This window comes from Calypte anna, chromosome 7 (assembly GCF_003957555.1).
Source record: "Calypte anna isolate BGI_N300 chromosome 7, bCalAnn1_v1.p, whole genome shotgun sequence".
Taxonomy (NCBI): Eukaryota; Metazoa; Chordata; class Aves; order Apodiformes; family Trochilidae; genus Calypte; species Calypte anna.
Genome location: NC_044253.1, coordinates 21,114,972 through 21,142,030, shown reverse-complemented (window position 1 = coordinate 21,142,030; position 27,059 = coordinate 21,114,972). Strand labels below are relative to the sequence as shown.

At 40.9% G+C, this 27,059-nt stretch overlaps 1 protein-coding gene across 2 annotated transcripts in view; it reads right to left on the bottom strand.

Annotated features, from left to right (window-relative positions):
• METAP1D (methionyl aminopeptidase type 1D, mitochondrial) overlaps positions 1 to 26,688 on the bottom strand; it is a 49,157-nt gene extending 22,469 nt beyond the window's left edge. Inside the window, exon 1 of one of the 2 annotated variants that reach the window (XM_030454223.1) lies at positions 26,600 to 26,688. In XM_030454223.1, the coding sequence (XP_030310083.1) occupies positions 26,600 to 26,648 (49 nt within the window). In that variant the 5' untranslated portion in view covers positions 26,649 to 26,688. Of the gene's footprint in view, positions 1 to 1,592; positions 1,762 to 26,599 lie in introns of those variants that run through there. The other variant, XM_030454221.1, reaches the window with a different exon arrangement.
• Positions 26,689 to 27,059: the final 371 nt, after the last annotated feature.

Sequence of the window (27,059 nt, the reverse complement as noted above, 5' to 3'; positions counted from 1 at the left end):
TTCCTTCCTTTCCTTTGGACGCATTTATCATATCCAGATGCAGAAATTACCCTTCCACATGCACACTTGGCTTCATAGAGAGCTCTTTCACAGCATTTCATGATATACAGGAAAATTTACTTACACACTTTTTTTTGAGCCCTAGAATGAATGAAATAGTTGCATGAAGCTTGCTTTAGAAATGTTTCCAACTCTATGTGGGAACTCAGTGCTACATTTAGTTACCAATAACTGAAAGGTCGCAGAGACTTTTACTCAATATAAGTAAATTTTTACTGTATTTTAAAAACTGTTGATAAGTAACAGGGCAGAGTTGGAAAGTAAGGCTCAGATCAAGCTGTCAGTATGAGCTAGATATCCTCATGGAATTGCCTACTTCAAGAGAGAAGAGAGTGTGTTCCATGGAGTGAAGCTGCCCAGTTAACAGAGGACTGTATTAGTTTGGTGGTGTTTAAATTGTAATTCAATCAACAACCTTATCATCTACTGCTTTCCTAGGGTCTCCTTTGCAATAAAAAAAAATCATTGGCCAACTAAAAAAACAAACAAAAAAAATCTGGGCCATCAAACCTGCATAATATATAAGTGCATCCAAAACGCCTAAAACTCCCTGTCCAGTTTACAAACATTGCTTCGAGATGGAAGAACAGAATTTACTGAGGCAGCAACTTTTGGGGCACGGGAAGTAGCAATCACTCTGCCAGTGTAAGCTAAAGTAGCTCTTTTGCAGAGTGTGGTAGAAATACTTTGCTCTCTTGCAAATATATTAAAAACCCACACTCACTGATGTGGTCAGATAAAGTACATGGGGACATCAATATGTGAACCTATATTGCAGGTGCTCTCCTTGACACAGGGTGTGCTGCCCGGCCACCTTGTTTGCTGTGTAAAAGTTTAATTGGGGAAGAAAAGGTGCATGTGTCATTGTCAATTAGTCAACCATAAAACTCTGTGTGTCCCAAACACACACTCTAAATACATTAAAACCAGTTTATATTCATGGGTGCATGCCTATTGACTATCCTACATCCAGAGGGAATACCTCTTTATTTGGAATAAAATTTTTATCTCTATTATCCTAAAGATACACTGTAAGTGTTGTCACAAGATAACAGGATAATAAGGTACTGTAGTCTGTTCTTATTCTACTAACTACTCATTATAGACCAGATGCATACAAAAATATCTACTACACGAACAGGTGAAATGAAACAACCAAATAAATATCACCATAGTATAAGACTCCTAAAATACATTGCAAGAATTATAAACACAGAGCAACTAAACCTATATTTGAAACATAAAAACTTACAACAGAAAACATTCATCTATAAAGAAAAAATAAAATTAAATAAAATGGCATTAAAATATAATGAAGTTACTGTTTTATAATGAAAATCTGGATTCCATCCACACACTTCCTTCCTTAAGAAGCCCTTCCTAATATCTCCACTGCTCCTTTTGTTTTTTAAGCTCCCATATTCACAGCTAATTCGACATAGCAACATCATCAATCACTGCAGACAGGAACAACTGGATGTATTCTGCAAGTCTGGCTCAGATATTCCCTCCTCCCCATCCCTTACACCTACCAAACCTTCTTTCGGTGCCGTATTTATTTCTGCAACACTGGTGCTCAACCACATCCTTTTGGTTAAGCTTTCTGTGTGTATTAATTACTGTAAGACAGTTAATAAATGCTGGATTTCTGCAGCTTCCAGGGGAAACTGCAGCCATCAGAAAAGGCCCAGAGTTTGAAGCCGGGTAGCCTTGCAGCACACCAAGAACACAAAGTTGACCCTTTATGCATTTCTTCTCTCTCCCAACAGCACAGCTACGTCACTTGCCACGAGTAACGGAGTATTTGCTATCAGCTGGAATAAGGGGAATTATTAACAGCATTTACTGAATCACATCAGCAGATACGATGTACTGAGCACAGAAAATTACAGACAACTGCTCCTCTGACTCGACAGTGAGTCACGCTGTGCAATCTGTGTGCACGCATGTCCTGCCGGAGCCGCCGGATTCCTCAGCATACCTTCCAGACCTTAATTGGCAATAATAATAATATAAATATCCTCTGTGAGCCTTTGTGTATCACCAGATGAATTTATCGTGTGTGGAAATTACATTTTCTTTTTCTTTTAAATGAGCCAGCCAAAGAGGCTGAATGCAGAATTCGAGTGTGATGATGGGCAGCAGCATTTTAAGTGACTGATTTTGCAGCACAATGTGCCCTATATTTATTAGCCTTTTACTCTAGGTCTATTTTAATTGTTATCTGCTCATGCATGCTACACTACATAATGAAATGCTCCCATTTCACTTACAGAGCAGAGAGTTTTTTATGTGTATTGCTATTAATGACCCTTAATTAAGTTGATTTTAGTAATTTAAATGTGATTTTCCTCTGGTCAAGAAGTATTTTTAAAGGCAGATGTTGGATATGAACTCTCACACAAGCCCTTTTCTAATGCTTCTCATTCAACAGTTACTGCAATTTATCAGCTATATTTTCAGCAAATGAGGTGTGGGGTAGCCATGCAAACCGCTGATCTACATGATTCATCAAACTGACCCTTACCTATCATTTTTGGGGTATTTATTTAGGAAAGACTGCAAATTTCCAAGTAATTAGCAAAAAATGTTACCAAAGGATAAACTTCTTGACAGTTCTAAGCCACAATAAATACAAGGGTATATCTTCAGAAAACCAAGAAATATATTTAACCTATTTAGAATAATTTAGTCATAATATCAACAGAAACACAATACCAAAAATATTTAGGTAGGGTTACAAAAATTATCATCCAGCTGATTTACGAAATAAAATCAACTTGCTTTTGATAAAGTAAACCTTAATATATATGAACAATTAACGACATAATTTTTTTTAAATATGTGATTTTAGATTTTTTTTCTTTAAACTTAAGAATAGAATTACCATGGAGATTTTCTTGGTGTTTGAGGGTAAAACACTATTATATCATAACTTCGCTTCTTGTGCAAATATTAATTTTGCTGAAACTCCAGAGCAGTAACATTTAAAGTGAGGTTTTAAAGATCACAGTGATAATAGTATGTGGATTCTAACCAATGCAACTAGGTAAGAATATATAGCATTTTTCAGTTAATTGCTAAATGTTCCCATTTTTCACTCCAAAATAACGGCTGTGGTTTGATAGATCTTCACTTGTAATCGTAATTCTGTCTTAATAAAACACTGACTTTGTAATCTCCATGTTGCAAAGGTACACTCAAGCTTCCAAAATAGGATGGAAAAGATTAAAGGTTCCCTACAATTCTGTGTAACCTGTGTAGCAGAAGAGCAGCTCACATTTCACAAGCAATAACCTGTGCATTTTCTAAAAAAAAAAGGGGGGGAAAAAAAAAAAAAGAACAACATAGGGAAATGCCTGAGGCAGAAGTTGAAACTGATTGGGCAAAGTAGAAGGACAAGAGCCCTTGAAATTAAACAAAGGCAAATTCATTCTGTTGACAGATGTTGATTACATCAAAGCCACGAAAGAACTTTTTCCTGTTTCTTTTTTTTTTCCTTTTTTGCAACCAATACCTCTGTGTTTCTGTACATTAAGGATATAACGTATCTTAATCAACATAACCCAATGCGTAATAATTTTTAAATTTGGTAAAAGTATATTGTAACGAGGTCCTAACGACAGCCTTCTCCAAACAACAGAGCATTCACATGGTCATGTCTGCATACCCGTGCTGGTCACGCCATCATCAGCCCCTTACTTCCAGGGGTTAACTGCTCTGGCAGCCAAATAAAATACAGAGAGCGCTGTGTAATTATGGAGACAGTCAAAGGGCAGACTCTATTTTGAAATCTATTTGCACAGACAAGGTCTTCCAATTTCGCTTACAGGAAACAAGCTGGTAAAGGGGGTCTCCTCCTCTCCAGATGCTTTCCACACGTTTTTCCCACATCAGGAAATCGTGGACATGGACACCATGCAGCACTGTTTCCTGGATTGCAGGGCTATGTCATTACAAGGAGAAGAGCAAGCCCATGCTCATGAGAAATATTTCCTCCTAATTGCCCATATTAGGGGAAAAGCAAAACCCACAAGGACTACTGAAAATGTGACTAGCAGCAATTTGTAAACAGGACACAGCTACAGCTGTCATGATGGTACTGGAAAAGAGAAAACAGAAATGAAAGGGTAAAAACACTCTGGTTTTAATAGCAAGATTGGGGAAATGAAATATTCATCAGGATAGATGTGACTTCAGCTACAACAGCAACACATTGGCAAAAACCTTGAGAACAGCATGCTTATGACTCTACCCTGATAAACTGAAATAGAGACCTGTATGAGACATTATGTTCAAATCAGCATTATTTTATTTAATTATTGAAATTAACTGGAAATCGCTTACAGAAGCTGTGTAGTTAATAAAGGCATTAACAGAATTGCTGTTTCCTTGTTACTCTCCTAAGAGCCAATAAAGAAAGTCAATGGCCAAACGCTGACTCAGTCCAGGGGAGTGGAGTCAGCTCCTCTGTCGACACCACTGGGACTCCTCAATGACACTCAAAAAAACCAAGTTTGGCCCCTCAGGACCAGTTATGCTCCTTGCTAATTAAAATTTTGTCCTTAATTCACAGAGAGCAAGACTGGAAAATTTGTTTGCTGCATACAAATGCGTTTTTTAATTGGGTGTAAATTTACAAACTACATGGAAATATGTTCTTGTTTGGCTTTACTTATGACCCAGTCTAGACCAGCACACTGGAACAATGAATTGGTGCCTTCTGCAATAATGCCGTTCTTCTAATTAATTGTTCAGTCAAATTTAGGGCCAACAGAATAGCTGTTCTACAAGTTGGTAAACTGGGAAACCACAGAGAATCAGAACCTCTTCTATTTACAGGAAGGATGACAGCCTAAGGGTACTTCATCCCAATAATAACAACATTCAAGTAATGGTGCCCGGGTCACGACAAGCCATGACCCCCCCATAGCCCCTTCAGGAAGCTGGCTGGATGCCACCTTTTATCAGCAGCAACCAACAGTGCAACTTTAACAAACAAGAAGAAAAAATTAATTTTATATCCTTAAAACCCCTTTAACCACTTGAACAGTTTTGTATATATATGTATGTAGACGTACAAACAGTCACATCAAGCCAGCGTAAGAAATAAATTCACCAAGTTCTTGTATCATTAAACAGGTATCTCCCATTTTATCATAGAATTAAAAAATTAGAGAGCACACTCTAACTATATCTGAATTATATTCATTTGTGTACCAAAGGAAACTAATTGCCTGTTACAGAAAACAAGACTGGAGTGGCACAGGCTTAACTTTGGGAGCAGGGCATTGCAGTTCTCCAATAAAGTTATTTCTACTACGTATTATCTCTCCAGCAGAATAACACAAATAAAAAATAAAAACAAAGTGCTGTCTAAGGTAGCATCACAGCCAAAAAAAGAAACAAAGCAGGTAAAAAAGCTGGACAAAGCATTATTAAGAGTTTCACACACAGTTAATATCAAGGGAGTTCAGGCTCCAGATCACAGCATCTGGCAAGTTTCAACTTCTGTGACTAGCAGGAGAAACATTCCTCTTATGTTACTGCATTCCTATATTAAGTAAATTAATTTATCACCAAGTGAATAAATTAGAATGAGAAACACATCTTCTCAGGTTTGCATATTTAAAAATATATTTCAATCACTACCTATCTTTATTTTTTAAAAAAAGATCAGAGAAATTACTTCTACTTGAAAGACTGGTTATTGTATTCATTATTTTGATTCTGTAAGGAAGTAACAACTGTTGGAACAAGTTATTCAGTTTTAAAAAATAGCAGTTGTTTCAGATTGAAATAATAAGCTATTCAAATAGTCCTTACACACACTCACAATACCGAATCTTGTTGTTAATATGCACCCACCCACAGCTTTAACATTCATTGAATCCTACTGGGATAAAATCTTTTCAGGTGCTCTATGAAACAACTGTTTTTCAACTGGCATGTTTACGTCCTATATACACGTCTGATACAGCATTAAATGTTAAAAATAAATCCTACTTTAACCTCTTAAATTTCCACCTGAAACGGAAAAAAAATGTGTGAATCACCACAAAAAACATTTCCCATAGAAACGCATTCAGCGGGTGAGCAAGCTGCTGAAATAAGAGTAATCTTTGCATGGAAAATTTAGAAGTGCTCCTGAACATTGTATCAGGATTTCCTGCATAGGTTGAGACACAGCAAGAGAACGGGCTGTCAGGAGTCTTTTCTTTGCACAAAATATAAGACCCATTGCAATAACTCTTTTCAGTACACCTGCAGCCATATCTCTAAGGATACAAGACGATTCCTGAATTGTAAGCCAGTCTTATCTCAAAATTAAAAAAAAAAAAAGTGTATACTGCAAGTAATCTTTAAGATGAATACCAGAATAAAATAAGTTTACATTACTACTTATTTAGTAAAATGAAAGCTAGCAGTGTTTCTTGCCTCATATCAAATGTTAATTACTTCTATCATCCTATTTTCACATGAAAACACAAGTTACACGTGGATAGTGAGTCTTTGCTGAGAAAACGTGTACGTGTTCTTTGCTAGAGTGAAGAGTCTGAGGTTGGAAAATTAGATTCTATAACCTGGACTTCAAAATTTATGATCAGAGAGGTGTCTGAGTTTACAGCTGTTTCTACTAAACTATTGTGGGGGCAGTTGAAACAAGCTTTGCTTTTTTTTTTCTTTTTCATGAAGAGTCTCTGCACAAGGAAGATATTGCAATCAAGAACTTGCTGCAGATAACTTGTAGCATCCTTATGAAAACATTTAGTTTTAAACCTGTCAGTCATTAGCATGTGCTACTAGTGCATCACTGAATTAATTATAAGGATAGGTTTATGGATCAAATTTGGAAGAGCAAGGTATAATGTTGGGAAGCCATTTTAATTTTTTTTTAATACCTTTCACTCACCTTCTTGGTTAACATGTACAAAGACTTCTTTCTTATAAAATTCCCTGTTTATCAAACACTGATACAGGAAGAAGTTGTTTACATTTTCGGAAGTACCAACATACATCACTTACGACAAAAAAAAAAAAAAAAAACAAGCACTCCATAAGAAATGCTCAATCACTGTCAATCATTTACACTAAAATATACATAAACCAAAGCATGTGGTGTGAACTGTATTAGATTCAACCTGAACAGAGAATTACAACTATAACAAACAAGAAACAAATAATTACAAGTGACTCATAGGCCTATTTACACATCTCACCAAACTGCTGGAAAGGTAGCTGGTAACCATAGAAACCTGACAGCCTACTTTAAAATTTGTATTTAGTTTAAAATGCTGAAAATTATGTTTCTATTGGAAGAAATCCATATTTTTAAAGGCTTCAGTCATTGCTGTCGTACTTAAATAAATGCTTAAAATTGTTTCATCTCTTGGTTATCCAAGTAAAGATTACAGTTTACTCTTTGTAATGTAAAAGGTTAATATATTTTAATACTGCAAATTAATACTTCTAATACTTCTTTAATGATTGAAATTAAATAACAGCATAAAACAAACACTTCTGCACTATTAAATATTTTGCATATCAATTTTTCTAATCTGCATACTAGCAAAACAGACAAACAAAAATTGCTCAAAATAACCCAAATTAACTCAAATTACAATACCCCTTTCAACTTATATTTCTTTTTCACTTACAATCACAATTTGCATGGCTTAAAATTTTATACCGTGATTGGTACTAATGTCCTATATTTTATTTCACAACCTAAATGACTAAAATATTATTTATGTAGTTCACTGGCTCTTATACTTAGGCTGTAAGGTTTCAGTTTGTATTTCATTATGCAGATGAGCAATGGATGTCGTCTAACATGATTTAAATGGGTCAACAGTATTTTCCTATTCACATTAATCATCCAGACAGCCACCAAAAAAAAAAAAAAAAAAAAAAAGAAAAAAAAGGCCTTGAAAACTAATCTAGGAAATCTCTTTCTATCACCGACTCTTCCCACTAGTCAGAGACCAGCACACATATGCTCCAGGAGACAGACACCCGGAGAGGGGGGGCCAAGGCTGGGCGCTGCTCCTCTGGCTGGTGCCGGCAGCGCTCCCCGCGCTGACCGCGGCCCCCTGCCAAGAATGATTCCCGTCCTGCGGAGCTCAGTGGGAGCTCTGTGTTGATAAACTGAGCAAATCTGAATCGGCAAAATTCCTTCTTGGCACCGGGAGATGCAACTGTGCTGAAAGCGAAGGCGTGCTGCCCACTGATGCTGCGCTGGCAGCCCGGCTGCTCCTGTGTAAAAACACTTGTTGGAAAACCCCCACTAAAGTCAAAGGACACAGGATCAGGCCGTTTATTGCTAATTGTTTGCAAAACACATCAAAATTAAGGGCTCTATTTTCAAGCCATGTAACAGTCATCTATGGCCCATTTAACATACGCCATATTGCAAATAAAATGGTAATTTATAAATAACAGAGCACTTCTGCAGAAAGGGAGGCTGTTCCACTAAATCCCAAAGGGAAAGAACAAAAATGCAATGCAGGCAGAAAGTAACAATGCATGAAAATACAGAATTAGGATAGTAGGAAAAAAAAAAAAAAAAAAAGAAAAAAAAAGCAGCAATCACAACTGCCTGAAGGATGAAAGTCCTGCTATGGCACAAAATCTTTATAATGGCAGAGGAAACACATTTGATTACATCATGGTGTAACAGGGCTGGTAGAGCCTGCCCAGGAAAACCCATCCTGTTCACATCAGGAGACAACCCAGGGGATGTCTGAGCGTCTCAGAGGTGGGATGCATGGGCTACAAAGCCATGGGTAGGCAAGGGGTAGGACTCCTCACCTGCTCCTTCACTACTGCTTGACATCCAGTGAGGGATGGCTGAACTTTACGATGATTGCTCTCCACATCCATCCTTATTTAGACACACTGATATCAGCACAGCTTATTTTCTAGTAGTAAACTTAAACCCTTGAAATGGAACACCCTTGAAAGTAGATAATATTTGGTAAATAGATGTCAGTGATACAGAACACCTAAACATCTCTTCTCCAGAAGCTCTACTGGCCACTCGGCAACATAATCCCAAATTACTGATTTTGAGATACAAAATTAATAATATGGCTTGGGCACTGGCCTCTGGTTTTCTCTGACAGCCTTCACTGTACCTTCTCTTCAAATCCACAGATGTAAATGAAGGGAGGTAGGAACAGAGTTTCAGCTCCTAAAGTAAACTTATTGACATAAGGCCAAGCAGGACGTTTCATTTGCTCACTCCCTGGATTTCACCAGTACATGATAAACAGCTGGGTACAGCAGGCACCATAACTGGATGCAGCAACTGCTGACTGAGAAGAGCTGAGGCATCTGTGAGCACTGAGCTGGTGGCTGATTTACAGTAAATTGAAACAATCACCACAACTATGACAACTCAGGTTCAGACTTCACCGTGACCTTTTCTAGGAGAGATCACTGTGCTTCATGGTGTGAGTACTCATGTGCACATCAGTATCTACCACGCTCGTTTCCATGTGCCCTGTCCCATGTAATGCACATCAGGAGGAGTTAAGACAACTGACATTCAACATCTGCAAGTTTCCAAAGCACCTTTTTAGAAATGGCCTCAGCCCTGCCCATCTGGCCTCTTGCTTTCCAGTGAGAAAATGTCACATTTGGATCCCATGAGATAGCTGGGAGTTAGTTGTAAGGAAGGATCCCTGGGTTTCTCCAGTGCTCCATTGTCAGTATCTCAGCTACTGCTGCAAGAGATTTCCTGGAGGAACTGCAAGCAGCAGATTTCTTGTTGAAACAAAGACAATAAATCACAAATTAGTGCAACTGCTTAATCCTTAGAAAGTGAGTCATGCAGTCCAGTTGTACTTCAGGCAGTGCCTCTCACCTCCAAATCTTGACCTTTCTCCCAGTCCCTTCCCCTGATCGATGTTTTTACAGGTGCCACCCATCCAAGACCTCCCTATCACATTGGTGCTCCAAGGATGGGAACAGCAATGCCTCAGTCTGCCACTCCCCATGTAGACAGACTTAAAAAAAGGTAATACTTAATCTCTAAACTATCTTCACCAGGCTATTCAGTCACTTTGTACAATTTATTGGACTACTCATCATTTGATTTTCTAAGACAGGCTGGATAAACAAAGGGTCTTTGCAAGAGATTACGTCTCCAACTCATTTTTCCAGACTGAAAAGGATTTGCACAACTCTTTTCTGCACAAATGGTAAATCTTTAAGAAGCAATGATGTTTTGCTTTCCACCAGATGAAGATAAGCTAACTTGCCAGGTAAATATGACAGGCATTTCTTGAGAGCAGGTTTAGCTACCCTGTCTGCAAAGCTGGGCAGCGATACATGTAATTCTCCATGGGCACATCCCCCTTAATCAACTACTAATTTTCAATTTCACCCCAGAACTTTTAGGTTTTCTTGCATGATTTATCTAACATCCACCATAACTCTCTTTTTCATTGCTGTTGTAACAGGTTTGAGGTATAAATACAGATTTGCAGCAGTATTGCCCAAAGGAGAGGCAGAGCAGTGTAGGCAGCAACCTAAGCCCACAGCTGAATCCCTCTGCTGCTCTAGGAGTCCTGCTGCATGTTTTCATCATGGATAATGTGAAGTCCATTTCAATCCACCTGCATGACCAACTACACAGTGAAGTGATTGTGAATTCAGATTTTCCAGTGCTGGCCACAAGTTTGTAAACATCAGGGCTCCTGATTTCATTTCACTAAGCAAACAGCTACAGAGAAGTCCCCCTTGACCTGGCTGCTGTGGCTGTGATGGGGCAGTCTGCAGAAGCGCTGTGCCCGTGGCTCTGCCATGCCTGCCCGCAGTGCAGGGGCTGGCAGTCCATCATCACCGCTCCTCACACCAGAGGGGACCATAGAGAATTGGTGCCTTTACCCCAGCCACTCCAGCACATTATTTTCAGCTTGCTGAACTTCCAGCTGGCAAATCTCCTGCCAATCTGCTGGCAACGTCCAGCTGGGTCCTGCAGCTGGGGATTCTACTGCAGCAAAAGCTGCCAAAGTTTGTCTGCCAGCGACATCGCTCTGTACCTGATTTTCTCAAACAGTTTTTGTGAAGGAGTTATTTGGACAAAACAGCCCCCAGATGAACAAAAGCAAGCCTTTATCAAGCAGGTTTTAGAAACAGCCACTTTTTCTGCAGTCTTCAGGTTGCTCTGAAACTTACGTTTTTCCAGGAAACATTTCTTAGATAATCAGATAACCAGCAAAATGATTCTTACTGGTACAACTTGATCTTTTTGAGGAACCAATTTAAGCTTTCTCAGAAAAGAGCTTTTCTCATGAGTCAACGTTCTGCTGAATTAGTAGGGTCTGCCAGAGTGAATAAATCTTTATAAACTCATGCAAGTCCTACAACTTTACTTATTTCTTTATAGAATACACATTTCCTTTAAGTCTCTGTCATAAACCATAAGTATTGTAGCGGGAGGAGCCTTTCTTGCTCCTGAGGCTCGACGAGCTAGTGGCCTCTCCATTGCCTTGCACCAGAGTGAGCTGCCTCTGTGGGTGTGCGTCCCACCTTTATTGGCCCCCTGGTCTTGCTCATGCCCAATAGGGGCCTGTCCTAATCAGGCACAGGTGGACTCACACCCACTCTTTGGCAACTCGAGGCACCTGGATTTCTCTACATTTCCCCCTTTTTTTATTTTTTTATTTCTTACGGGATTTAACCCTTTGTTATACAGCAAAGCTTTCCCGGTTTGCCCTAGCTTACAAACATTCAAACATTTACACAGGATTTAAACATACAAACATACACTTATAGCTTACGGGATTTAACCCTAGCTTCTCACACTGCTGCAGCCTAGGCAAACCGTTCAATGTCAGCCCAGGCACTTTTCACACAGTCTCTGCCTTTCCGACTTGAGTTGTTCTTCTCCCTCCTGTATCTGTTCTTCTCTTGGCTTCCCTCTGCTCAGGGGTTTCCAAAGAGAGAATCCTTATCTCGGCTTCCCTCTGCTCAGGGGTTTCCAAAGAGCTTGCTGGTTCCTCATGGGTTTCTGGTTCCTCATGGGATTACGGGATTTAACCCTTCCTCATCGGATTCCATACACGGGTTTTAACCCTTCCTCATGGGATTCTATCCTCCTGGCTTCCCTCTGCTCAAGGGTTTCCAAAGAGAGAATCCTTATTTTGGCTTCCTTCTGCTCAGGGGTTTCCAATCCAAAGAGCTTGCTGGTCATACCTTTCAGGGAGAGTGTTAGCCCAGGAACTTTTTCAAATCAGGGAGAATGTTCCTGTTGCCAGTTCCTCACACTGCTGCTTCTTTAGACGTCTGTATGTTGCCCGCATTCTCCACCAAATGTAGCGGGAGGCGCCTTTCTTGCTCCTGAGGCTTGACGAGCTGCTGGCCTCTCCATTGCCTTGCACCAGAGTGAGCTGCCTCTGTGGGTGTGCGTCCCACCTTTATTGGCCCCCTGGTCTTGCTCATGCCCAATAGGGGGCCTGTCCTAATCAGGCACAGGTGGACTCACACCCACTCTTTGGCAACTCGAGGCACCTGGATGTCTTGTTTCTCTACAAAGTATTCTAATAGTAATCAGAGCAAAACAAACAGAAATATCTCTAAGAGGTGAGACCTGCCTCATCACCTCACAGGTGTTAGTTCAGGAAGCACACCGCAATGAAATCAAGCCTCCTCGCTACCTACCATTTCATCCACAATGCAAGAGTCTGACTTGATACCCAGACGGGCGCAAACCACTGTGGGCAATACCTTATCTCAGCGTCAAACCAGGACATCTTTGCAGGATGACTGTACACTTTGCCCAGTAGACAAGAGCCTCTACTGAGCAACTCTAGACAAGTTTACAAGCACATTCAAAAGCTACAAGCCCAAGCAGCACCCAAGCAATCTGCAGTGATGGCACCATCTATTACACAAAGTACCTCATTTTTATGATGTGTGGAAGGAGGTTAGGAGTTCAATTCCATCTTCACCTGTGTCTATCAGAAAATCTGAGATGGAACAGCTGGAATTTATGTGAGAAACAAACAATCCCTTTGCCATTTCTTTCAATGTTATGCCATGTCTGTTGATTTTCATAATTTAAAAATTGCATAAGGCAGGACCTAATTTAAGTTTATGTACAACTAAACATGAAACAGATAACCTGAGAAGGTACATGTTCCTTTAGAGAACATCTGATATGCAGTAAGTATTAATGTATACATTTAGATTGTGCTCATTACTGCAATAGTCCTTCATGTTTCAAAAAGACCTTGATCTGAAATTGAAACATAAACAAGTATTTCAACCATAAATACCTGGAAGTAAACAGGTTTAAGATGTGAAAGTTGGGAGACTTTATCCAGCTGGTTAGAGTGGCTGCTTATTTATCATCTAAACTCAAAAGAGAACAGCGTGACTTTGAAAAACACTCATGAAAGTTTTCTCAAGCTGCAAGCTACAGAGTACGCCTGCCAAAAGACCTCTGAGGAGCTCTGAAGAGCCCTTTATTCCCTTTTTCTAAGGCTTCCATGCAGTAGGGCAGTTTGTAGAACACTTGGTTTCCCACATTCTCCTCTTTGTTCAGAAATTAGAAATTAAAAGGAAAGACATCTACTGATTTGGAAAGGACAACAGCTCTGAAAGGAGAATTCCCCCAGGAATAGGTCATTTAATGTAAAAAACAAAATTTACATACTTTATTTCTATGTCATAAACCATTTCCAGACTATTTACCACTCAAATAATACTTTTAATATGATCTGACTTAAAGGAATTAAAAAAAAATAATATTCAGACTTTCTCTGTCCAAGAACATCTATAGTAACTACCTCCAAGGAACAGCCAGGTATCACAATGATAAAGCCCTTTGCCCTTCAGCTTGTAAATATTACCTTAAGTGATTTCTCATAGATCCTTGTAAAAGCATAGCAACATAATGCAATAAGTAAGACATAATATTCTGACACTTCTTATCGTACTAAACTAGCCACATGCTGTATTTTCCTGCCTCAACTGCATGCAATAAACCTTAGCCTGTTGTATACGAATTTTCATGTTTTCTCTCACTCCTAAAATTAAAACACATGCTATTCTGGTTATGTCACTTTAGAGAGTGAAGAGGATTGCACTTAGGTAATTATACATGAGTGTGAATCTTTTAACCATGGGCCACTTGTTTCTTTCATATCTCTAACTCCATGCAGTAAACCAAGACTGGGGCCAAAGTGAGTATTTAACTATCCAAGCTAGTTACACAAGATACAGTTGCTTTCAACTTGTGCTTTGCGAAAATCTGGGAATTTGACAGCCCAATCCAAAGACTGTGAAAAGACTTTTTTTTTAGAAAACAAGTTCATTATCAATTTGTTTCAGCTCCTTCCATGGGAATCCACATTGCGACTAAAGGATGCTCAAAAAGCTTGAAGATCACTGAACCAAGAGGTCACCAGGGGAGGTCTGCTCTGAGAAACAGAACGTTGCCCCTTTTATGGATGTTTCTGCCTGTCACACGGGAAGTTCACTCTCTAAGTTATCAGAGAAGCATCCTGAAGAAGAGCCCCATACTGCACAGTCCTGGCCAGCAGTGAGCACCCAGGAGGGGAGACTCCTCAGGGCAGGAGAGCAGGGGAAGCCCGGGTGCAGGAATGACCAGAGTCAAGAGTGGATTGAGAAGAAACCCTTAATAATGTGGTTTTAAAAGTTCTGAATGGCTCCTCTTAAAAAAATCTTCTAGAGTCTGTTTTCACTCTAGATAGCACCAAAAAACTGGATTGCTGAACCCAAAATACAAGTGACTTTTCTTAAAAGAAAACTAGAACTTGACTTCATACAGTGCTTTTCATACATAGTGTGCAACAAATTGCTTTGAATACTGGCAGGCAAACAGCCATTATGCACTCAAGAGCTCATACATAATAATACTTAGCATTTTTATAGTGCTTTTCATCTTCAAGGTGCTTTACAAACAACTCATTAATCTCAACTAATGCACCTGCAAGGTATATAAATATCTGTAGTGTAGGTGTAGAAAGACACAGAAAGTTTAACAGCTTATCCAAGGCCACGCACACCACCAGCCCCAAAATCCCTGGCTCCTAGTCCCATGACCTGAGCCCCGTCCTGTGTTGAGATCCTGCCTTCCCTTCAGCCAGGCTGCTGCAGAACTTGTCTCCCGGTGAGGACAGCCTCTCGCTTCAGATGCAGGAAAGCTCCCCAGGACTGCTAGCTCCCACCAGGACCACTGACCCCAGGAAGTGGGAACTCCATAAGGCACAAGGTGAGACCCATAACAGGTTCTCAAACTGATTTGCCAGCGAGCAGCAAGCTAAAAAAGCCTCTGTGCTGGCAGAAGCCTCTGCCACTCTGCCTTATTTATTTCACTAACTACTGCAGTCTCCAGGGCAGCAGACTCCTACAATTCAGTCAACAGAAACCTGAGGCCCCTGGCCTCTGAGTGAAGCCACGATACAAGAAAACATCTTCAGCTTAACTCCTCAGGCATTCTCTAACCATCAAAAATTTGGAATGAACTTTGCCTAGCAAGAACAGTAACTCTCTCCCTTTCTAGTGACTGGAAAAGAAATTCTTGATGTGATTATACCACATGATTATACATTTACCTTTTTACGGTTTAAAAAGATCTCATAGGAGTCTTTTTTCATGCTTTTTTAAAAACTAAACAAACAAAAAACAAAACAGAAAAAACCACAAAACCAAACCAACCAAACAAATCCCACACAACAAAACCTAAAACAATAAGCCACAACTCAAAAATACTAGGAATGTCAAACCTGGAGCAGACAAGAAGCCTGGAAGATATGAACTGTAATACAATACCTGTACTATGCTACACCAGACCTTGTATTTCCTTACCCAGAGGAAGAAGAATCATGACTTTTTAGTTATGATATCTCTATTTCAGATGTTTGCTAGTCACTAGTTTTAAGTAAGTAAATCTAGTTCTCTAGCCACTGTAGTTCCTCTCAGGATAAACAGCTCATGTTTAGCAAAGTAAGCCAGACAAAAAATAGTTGAAGATAAATGTTTCCACACTTTTCTCAAGATACCATGGAAAAAACCTCTCCCTACAAATAATGGTGTAACGTGTCAGTTTGGTAAATATGATAAAGATAGATAGCAGAAGATAAATAAATTATGACAAAAATGTATATAGCTAAAAGGGTGATTTACATGTTCTGCCTGCCTGTCCAGTCAACCTGGATATAAAAGCTAGAACAGAAGAAAGAAGCAAAGTTTCTAATTATGCTTCTCAATCTGAATTTTTAAACTTATAAAATAAAAACTAACAGGATCATGAAGTCCAAAACAACATGGATAAACAGCTCTTGATCTTTAGGTAGAAACCGTATGTTCCTCACATTTAGAAGGACTCTAAGATAATTATTTAATTAGTTTTAAGTGGTGCAGGCATACACTTGTATCTGCCAACACCATTTTTTTACAAAAAAAGTTGTCAAATTTACAACTCACGATCAAAATAAAGGCTCATAAGAGTAAACTAAAAATAAAACATACAGGAAATGCAATTATATTCAATTAGATTGAACATTAACACTCTCTCTGCAATCATAAAAAAATTCTTGAAATATTTTTCAAATTAAAAAATTCTACCATGATAATATTCTGCAGCTAAAATAAGATATGATGTTTATATAATGCTGCTTCCCTACCATGCAAGAACAAAATAAGTGATTTTATACACTAAACTCTAGAAGCATAAAATGATAATGTAGGAAAAACAAAACAAAACTACATGATAGCACTAATGTTGCAATATATTTTGTTGTTTTGTGTAATAACTTGTCACTTTATTTGTAAGAAATATTCAAGAAATGTCAAAGTAATTCTGTTCCTGTCTGTTCTTAACTCTTCCCTGCTTCTGTTTTCAATCTAGATTTGAAAAATTATTTTTCTTAGTAACCAATAAACTAACATCAGATTTTACTAGTGGTGGGGTACACTACCCATCAGTACAAGGGGATACTACATAAAAGCAACAAAGAAATTAAAAAAAAAAAAACAGGAGGTGAGGCCTGAACACAGTTTTCTTTCAATTTCCTTGGGAATTGTGGTAATAAACGTCTTGGATTCCCAGGCAGAGGGGATCATGTTCATCAGTTACAGCAGCTCCTCTGGGCCTAAGTCCAGGTAGACTGCGTGTCTAAACTTGATGAAATATAGGCGCCACCAGGTACCAGCAATGGTCAGGAAGACTCCAGAAATGTGTAACTAAAAACTGAAAAATGAAATTAAAACACTGCTGTAGCCAAACAGCCTCTTTCTACAGGATGCAGTAAGGCAGAGAGTGCATAATGTACAGACTGCTCCTTGTATAATTTTTCTTGCTTTTTCGCATATGTAATATGAAAGTTAGATGAGGCATGTGAGTATATTTTAACAAACACTGGTTTAAATAGAAATACACAGGAAAGAAACCACTATGAGAAATGCACACAGATTGAACAGGCACAACGTTTAGGAAGAAAAAAAGAAAAAAAAGAAAAGGAAAAGATTAAAAAAAAGAAAAAAAGCAACTGCCCTGTAATACACTCCCCCTTCCACTTCATTACTTCAAAATATTTTCAAATTAAATTTTAATGCTAATAAATATTGCTAGATTGACAGCACTGGGATGTGGTGTCTAGAAGCACTGCCTGCTGCCCAAGGCTGGCACATCACCACATCAAACTGTCAAAGAAGAGGCAGGGAGCCTGTCTCACCAGAGGTTTCTATTCCAAGTGCTATGGGAATATGCTTGTTTAGAAGCAGGGGAGAAAAAGGGAAGAACAAAACAAGGTGGAAAACTATACAATCCCAAATTGAGAAGGCGATTGTAACTCAGTGTCCTACCAGTTGTTTTAGCATGGAAAATACCTTTTACAGATTGCACACATGATCGAGCACTACTTTGAAATCGTAGTTTGCAGTGGGCCAGCAGAACTGTCACTGCCAACTGCTCAAAACTCCTAACCCTCAGCTTAAACTCCCTCAGGACTCAACACTGCTGCAACCAGAACATCTGATCTAGTATGTCTGAATATTATGGAAAGGAAAACCATCTTAGATTTAATGAGCTCTGCTACAGCTTTAGCACCAGAACAGATTCAAAACCAGAAGCAGCCTGTCTTCATTCGAAGCGACTTCAGCTGGAACCCCGGTCCCTTCAGAATATGAAATGAAAATACCATAACATGATGACACGGCTGTTCAACTACTGAAAAATAACATGGGTTATTTTTTCTTTTTGTAGCCTCAACTTTACAATCCAACTGTAGCTATACATAGAGAACCAAGCAGGAAATGAGGGGAAGCATGTCAGATTGGCTCAGTTCCGTTTCCCCTGCACAACTGGAGAATACCCACATCACACAATTCCCAAACCTTGCAGGCATATGGTACACTGCTTTTGTCAACACCTTGAATTAAGCTTCTGGTTTAGGTAGGGTAATTCAGTGAAACAGCTTGAGAAGAAAAGAACATGTTATCTAAATGCAGAAAGACACTTCACACACGTCCACTGTCTAACCATGTGTTAGCCTGGTACCTCAGGAGCAGCAGGCGTTAGGGCAGCCTCAGGACCCATTTCATTCTGCTGATGCCATGCTGCCACAAGTCTCTCCACAAACTATTCCCTCAGCACTACAGTCTCTCCATCCATCAAAGAGTGCTCACAGTTCCAGTTCCTTTCGTCTGCAGTAGCCACCTACACTGCAGGCTCTAGGAAACAAAACCATGTTATACTATACGCAACTGCAGCAGCAGCTCAATGGGCACCTCTCTGCAAAGAAGAAAAGACTTTCTATGTATGGGAATGAATGGCTACATGAGTGGGCGAGGGTCAGCAAAGCTGTTGATATGGCAGAAAACGTTGAATTTCAGCAACTAACTACCAACTAAACCAAATCAGGTAAAGCCCAACACCAGTCACACAGATCACTTAAACATAACCACCCGTGAAAATGCTGCCACTGTATAAGCCATGGCCTGTGCCAGCCTGGCTGTAAGCTGCTGCCAGGAGTGAGGATGCCACCCTCCCTCCTGCATCAATTGCCAGCACAACACAGCTTCCATTGTGGGCTTCAGGGAGATCAACAAGTTGATCCAACTCACACCACAGCTGGACATCTGCAAATGACTTTTCTTCACTTAAAGGCAACCTTAGCTAATGCTGTCTGATTGAGAAACCTAAGCTCACAGAGAAACCACACCCCACCCATCCATCCACAGCCAGAAGTGACTGATCTTGTCAGAACAAAGGGGCTGTGTGCTGCCAACAATACATTACCTCTCCACTGAAAGAAAAGAACAATTAAACACTTTATTGAAAGGGGAATATTATTCCTCTCGTGCCTCAAACCATGAAAGTGCATGTCTCCCCCAGAGTTACTCATTGCTCCATTGTTGAAATGGGAATAATTCTTTGTCTGCCTGATTATTTTCAAGACAGGGATGAAACTACCTCAGAAACATTTGAAAAACGTTAAAAGTGTACTACAATCAAATGGTTTGAACTTCCACCGTGCATCACTTGCAGCTGATAATGCTAATGTCAAATTCTGGAGACATGAGTCTGTCTACAGATTAATGGAAAATGTGAATTAATATTTTCTTCCAGCTAATTGCCCAGCTCATATATTGCACAGTGCAGCCAAGCATCATTTCATCCTGAAAATTCTCTAATGAAAGTTTTCAACCACTTTTTTTCATCTGCCAAAAAATCACAGAATTACAGGACAGCTGAATAGTCTGGAATACCAGGAAATCTTTAGTCAAGACTCCCTAAAATGGTTGTCCGTATATCTACAGTTAATTTTTTTAAAAACCATTACCTTAAATGTGCTGGAAGTTACCATAGGTGAGGATTAATTTTTTTTTGAGTTGTAAATGTCTAAGGTTCTTTATAATGGTGATAAAGATACAAAGAGATAGTTTTGGCATGCATGCTTTGATTTCAGCAAAAAAGAAAACTATTTTGAGCACTTCTTTCACTTCTTAAAATACTGAAAAGTTTGCATTTCATGAGTCCATGAGCATTACGAAGGGCTGCAGACTAATCAAATGCAAGATAAGGACTGTGTGTATCAGAACTACTGCTTAGTAAAAGACTCAGTAAAGTTATGAATAACTCAAGATACAGGAGTCCTGTATTAGACAGTCATTAATTCACATTCACAGAATTTCTTAACTGTGGTCAAATGTATTATGGCAACTCCTATTCTGATGTGGAAGTGAAAAAAACAGGTTCCTGTTTGGACAGAATGCACAAACTGGCTAAATATCAGTAATGATAAAGATCATCTCTAAATTTATGTAATGGAACTTACATGTTTCTAGAATACAGTTCAGTACCTTCTTTTTCACAGAGGTGTCCCCTGCTTCCCTGAGGACCAGCAAGCACCCACCTATGGAAGAAATGGATCAGCAACGCCAATGGGATACCAGAAGCTGCTGCAAAAAGGCTTCACAGAGATCAAAAGGCAGTTGTCTCCCCTTGCAGGTGGTGAATACTACAGCAGTTTTGGATAGATACTATTCAGTAAGGTAAACAATTTGATTTTGTCCATGTTTCTGGAAATTAAAAAGCCACGGAAATGAAGATTTGAAAAGATTCACAGCAGGCACTTTACTTAGTTATTTAACCACCACCCAGCTGGAGACTCCATAGTACACTTCTCTACACTGACATGCAGAGTTCAACATAAAATGGTAATTTAAAAGTTGACTACCAGTTTTACTATCCTACATGGCAAAGCCATGTCTGACCACAAATAAAAACACTACATAAAATTATATATATGTGCTCTATCTATAAAGGATGTAAACCTTCATACTGCCTCAGTCAGTTGCTACATTGTCTTCTGTATTAGTCTGTTCTCTGCAGGGTCCAAACTAATATTTCTAGCTTCTACAATGCTTCAGGACAGTTTGATGATTTTCATATAAATACCATCCTAGAGAAGAGTTTATTATTCCTTTTAAATACTCAATTTTGCCTGGACTATGAAGTATATATAATACTCAACCATGCATAACTGACAAGAGCCATGAACCAAACTTGTGATCTAGATGGTTGAAATAAGAATTCTCTGTAAAATAAAACAAAAAAGTTAAAGATAGAAGTCTGATTTCTATTAAGGTTCAGCATTTCCAGGCAAAATGGGGAGTGTGAGGCTCTGAAGCTATATTGCAATAAAATCAAACTCCCGCTATGCCCTCTTGCTTTTTTTTTAAAAAAAAAGGGTTTAAAAATATGTTTAGGTATCACCCTTTCATTTTACTAATGGAGACGAAAAGAGTAACATTCTCAGAAAAATTTTGAGAACAAACACTTCTAAATGGCTCTGCATCTGCAGAAGAAAAGTGTCTCTCATCATCATGCTGAGAAAAAAAGATTGGGAGGCCAAAACCCCAGCTGGAGCTCAATCTGGCCACTATCATAAGGGAAAACAAAAAAAGTTTTTACAAATACATTAATAATAAAAAGAGAGCCAGGGAGAATCTCAATTCCTTATTGGATGCTGAGAGAAACATTATAACTAATGATGAGGAAAAGGCTGTGATAGTTAATGCCACCTTTACCCCATCCTCCTTAGTCAGACCAGCCACCCCCCGGGTATTCAGCCTAATACAGAAGATTCAGCCTGATTCAGAAGATAAGGACAGAGAGCAGAACAACCCAGGAGAAAGTAGTAAGAACCTGCTACACCGACACTCACGAGTCTATGGGGCCGGATGGGATCCACTTGAGACTACTGAGGGAGTGGCAGAGGAGCTCACCAAACCTCTCTCCATCATTTATCAACAGTCCTGGTTAACAGGGAAGGTCCCAAATGACTGGAAGTTTACCAGTGTAACACCCACCTACAAGAAGGCCCAGAAGGAGGATCTGTGGAACTCCAGGCCTGTCAGCCTGAGCCTGACCTCGGTATCAGGAAAAATTATGGAGCTGTTCATCTGGACGGTGCTCACACGGCAAGTGCAGGACACCAGGGGATCAGGCCCAGCCAGCACGGGTTCAGGAAAGGCAGGTCCTGCTTGACCAACCTGGTCTTGTTCTATGACCAAGTGAGCTACCTGTGGGTGAGGGAAAGGCTGTGCACGTTGTCTGCCTGGACTTTTAGTAAATTAGTAGATTTTGACACCATCTCTCACAGCATTCTCCTAGAGAACCTGGCAGCTCATGGCACAGTCAGGTGAACTCTGCTGGGTGAAAAACTGTCTGCATGGCTAGGCCCAGGGAGCTGTAGTGAGTGGAGTTAAATCCAGTTGGCAGCTGGTACCAGTGCTGTTCCCCAGGGCTCAGTTTTGGGGCCAATCTTGTTCAATATCTTCACCAAGGATCTAGATGAGGGGATTAAGGGCTTCCTTGGCAGGTTTGCAGATGACACCAAGTTGGGTGGGAGTGTTGGTGTGCTTGAGGGTTAGGAGGGCTCTGCAGAGGGACCTGGACAGGTTGAATCGATGGGCTGAGGCCAATTGGCTTAATGAGGCCAAGTGTCAGGTCCTGCATTTCAGTCACAACCCCAGGCAATGCTATAGGCTTGGAAGGCTGGCCAGAGGAAAAGGACCTGGGGGTGTTGGTCAACACCCAGCTGAGTATGAGCCAGCAGTGTGCCCAGGTGGCCAAGAAGGCCACAAACATCCTGGCTTTTTATCAGGAATGGTGTGGCCAGCAGGAGAAGGGCAGTGACTGTGCCCCTGTACATGGCACAGGTGAGGCTGCACCCCAAGCACTGTGTTCAGGTCTGGGTCCCCCACTACAAGAAAGACATTGAGCTGCTGGAGTGAGTTCAGAGAAGGACAGCCAAGGTTCTGAAGGGTCTGGAGAACAAGTCCTGTGAGCAGAGACCGAGGGAATTGGAATGTTTAGTTTGGAGAAGAGGAGGCCAAGAGGAGACCCCACTGCTCTCTACAGGTACCTGGAAGGAGGCTGCAGGTGGGTATTGGCCTCTTCTCTCATGTAAATAATGACAGGATCAGAGGAAATGGCCTGAAGCCAAGGGGAGGTTTAGACTAGATATTAGGAAGAATTTCTTTACTGAGAGAGTAGTCAGGCACTGGAACAGGCTGCCCAGGGAGGTTTAACTACCTCAATACTTGGAGATATTTAAAAACCATGCAGATGAGGCACTTCAGGATGTGCTCTAGTGGGCATGGTGATACAGATATTGATAAATATATTTTAATTAATGGGGGGGAATGTCGATAGCTGAACGAGGTGACCTTAGAGGTCTTTTCCAACCATGACAATTCTGTCATCTCTCATGCTGTCATGTTGGAGACAGCTACAGATTCCACCTAGGAGCAGTTTCCAGGTTTATTGGTACTCTTTTAGGAGGAGTCTGCATACAAACTCCCAGTTTCACTATGGGCTTAACAAGGTGGTGTACAAGCAAATGGACATGGCCTGGCAACACAGTCTAAGATGTACATATCTAAGATGTATCACACAACATCAGTCTACAGTGACTTAACTTTAAAAGTCTGGCCAATAGTATGCCAGGCAGATTATTAGAGAATACTTATTTGTAATTAAGAGAAAGGGAAGCAAGATCAGGAATCAGGGATACCAGTATTTAACACAGTAAATAACTCATTTTACAAGGGATGTCTTCTCATGAATTATTTTCCTGTGACTTAATGCCCTGAAACTTTATTACAAGAAATTAGGGGTTTCTACTCCACAGTAATTAACTTTCCTAAAAAGAATAAACCAGTAAGAGACTACTATGCCTTAAACCATCAAAGCTGTATTTGTAGACTTGCAGCTCTCTGATGTCTTCTACTTTATTACCAACCAAGTGTCACAGATGCAATTATTGTAATATCTGAAACTGTCATAATATTTAATTAGACAACAAGCCAACAAATCAGCACACAATCAGCACCATTTATAAGTAGAAGCTGTGACATGACACACTGATTCAGTGTTCTGGATGTTTCTTAGTTTTCCTTTACAAACACAATTTACACACCACCTGCAAAATTTTTTTCAAATACTTTTCAAGAGGGGCAGAGGGGGCAGCTAAAATGCAGTTCAACCCACTGCAAGGTCACACTGAAATTAAGTGTTTGAGCACACAGAAGTTCACAAAAGTTTGTGCAAGCCAGTCACACAGTTGTGTACCTTCTCCTTCGCTTGACAGTGCTGTAATTCTGACATTAGCAATTCAAATAATTAATAATAAATAATCAATAAATTAATTCCCAATATGGCTACTGAAAAGGCACAAAGCATTTCTTACACTTCCTGCCATCCTTTATTTGATGTATTTTCTATTTTTTTTATATAATGAAGATTTTTTTAGGCTAGCTGAGGTAATTCTGATTTATGGAGGAGGTATTTAACAAGTACACAAACTTTCCAATATCTCTGCTGTTCAAATGTACTTATCTAGAAACAGTTCCACAATAAAGAATTCTCCTTTCATCATTTATAAAAATGTAACACCAGAAATATGAGAAAATACCATAGAAGAGGCTACAAAAAAGTAATTTTCATTCAATTTGGGCAGAATAGATTCCCTTAAGTGAAAAGAAATTTAATTGAAATTACATGTCCTTCTGTACTTGCAAAATAAATTATACTGAACTGTCTAATTCAGAAAAAAAAAATTGATTTAATTTAATCAGTCTTGTCTCAACTATGACAATTTTGCTTTTTCAGCTTCTGGAAATGCATATCCACTAGGGGAGCTGAACAAGCTTTGATGTCTGAAAGGATGGTATGAAGGGGTAACAAATTTAAACAGTTTGGCTCTACCCAGCTTTTCCCAGAGTTCAATTGATGCTTAGATTCCAAGAGACCCGTCAAACTGAAATTTCCTTACAGATATGAGCCTTCATCTCTGAAAAAAATCCTGATGTGGCACTTCTGCCCTACAAAAATTAGGATCAACAGTGAAAAAAAGAAGTCCTCTGTATTTCCCAGTGGTTTTCAAGACTGTTGGATATAATGACAAAAGTACTGCAGAAGATCAGGATCAAGAACCCAAGAAAACGTATTGAAATTTTGTTATGCCAGGTGTAAAGCAGTGTAATATTATGCTTTAGCTGAAAGCACACACAGCATCCAGTTTAACAGTTAAGATTAAATTAACCTGAGATCACTCTTATCCCCTATTACTACTGTAAGTATTGAACAGTCTTAAAAAAACCTGAACAACACAAGTCTTTCAACGAGATCATCATGAGGTACTTCCTAAAGTTCATATATTTAAGATTTTACAGTGAGTGGCAAAAAGAAACACAGAACAGTATGGCCCAAGAGTTTCCAAACTTACTGAACATAAGACAATAAAACACTGGGACGAAGGAACGAGAAGAAAAAACCACTAAGCCAGTAATACAATACATTCTTCAGCAAAGTAAAGCATGTTGTACAATAGTTCTACAAAGATGATCTGAGGCTTAGAGGACCTCTTCTATGAAGCCAGGCTGAGAGAGTTGATGTTGTTCAGCCTGGAGAAGAGAAGGCTCCAGGAAGACCTTACAGCAGCCTTCCAGTACCTGAAGGGGGCCTAGTGGAAAGCTGGGGAGGGATTTTTTTACAAGGCCGTGGATGAGGAGTAATGGTTTTAAGATTGAGGGGGGTAGATTTAGATCAGATATTAGAAAGAAATTCTTTAGTGTGAGGGTGGTGAGACACTGGAACAGTATTCTTAGGAAGGCTGTGGATGCCCCCACTCTGGAAGTTCTCAAGGCCAGGTCGGATGGGGCTTGAAGCAACCTGGTCTCGTGGCAAGCGTCCCTGTCCATGCAGGGGGGTTGGAACCAGATGTTCTTTCAGGTCCCTTCCAACCGAAACCATTCTGTGACTCTAGGATTAACAAGTCAGCAGGATACAGGGGAGTGATTCACTTCAGAAAGGTTTTGTGGTCGGAAAGGTGCTTTAGGGGGGATCTTAGGCTGTGAGGCATGGCAGGACCTGAAAAGCCATAACGCACACCGAGGGCAGCACGTAGCACGTTCTGCACCTGAAGGTGTCGGTGAAGGAAACCAATGTACTTATGTCAGACTACTTTTCTGTCAAACGCTTGAAATGTAACAGCAAAAACTGTCACAGCAAAAACTGTCACAGCAAAAACTGTCACGACAAAATTCGAGCAGAACACCCCAGCAGCGTCACTGCTGGGCCGGCAGCCACTGTCCTGCCCCGGCCAAAGCCGGCCCGGTGCCGACCCCGCTCCCACACAGCGCCGAGGGAACGCGCCATAACAACCCACAGGCTCGACAGATGCGGCCACTCCTGCGGGGCTCCGATGCGGCTCCCCAGGTCCCGCCGACCCCCGCCCCGTCGCGGACACCGTCCCGTGTCCCGGGGGCTCCGTTAAGGCGGAGGCAGCCCCGGACCTTCTGCTCCTCGACGTCAAAGCAAGCCTGGGCCCCGCAGCCGCGGCAGCAGGTGGGGAGGAAGGAGGGCAAAGCACCGCCCTTGGCCCGAGCCTCATCCCTGCACATGCACAACCTCCCGCCCCCGCACACACACATACACACACACACCTCCCCGCACACACAAACACACGCACGCACGGCGGCGGGCGCTCACCTCCGCTCCGCAGCATGTTGACAGCTCTGGGCGCCGCCATCTTGCCCATGTGAGGCGGGGTCACGTGGCGGTGGTGTGGGGCGGGCAGCCGGGGGAGGGCACGGGGCCGCCTCCCGCACGGCGGCGGCGCCGAGGGGGGATCCCGGGGAGGGGTTCGGTGCGCGGTGCCGGCAGCTGCGGTTCTTTCCCCCACCCCTCACTTTCACCCCCTGCTCTTCGGCGCGGGTCAGGCGAGCGCGTGAGGAGCGCGGCCCCGGGGAGCGCGGGCAGCGGGACCCCCAGGCAGCTGCTCCGCACCCCCTGCAGCACTCGCAGGGCGCGGCTGCTCAGCCGGCGGCCCCGCTGCTCCTCTGGCGGCGGGGTGGGAGCGCCCCCTTCCCGCCCCGCCGAGGCGGAGACCTGCGGGGCTGTGGCACAGGCGGGAGGCACGGTGGGCTCGGATGCGGGACCCGCGGGACGG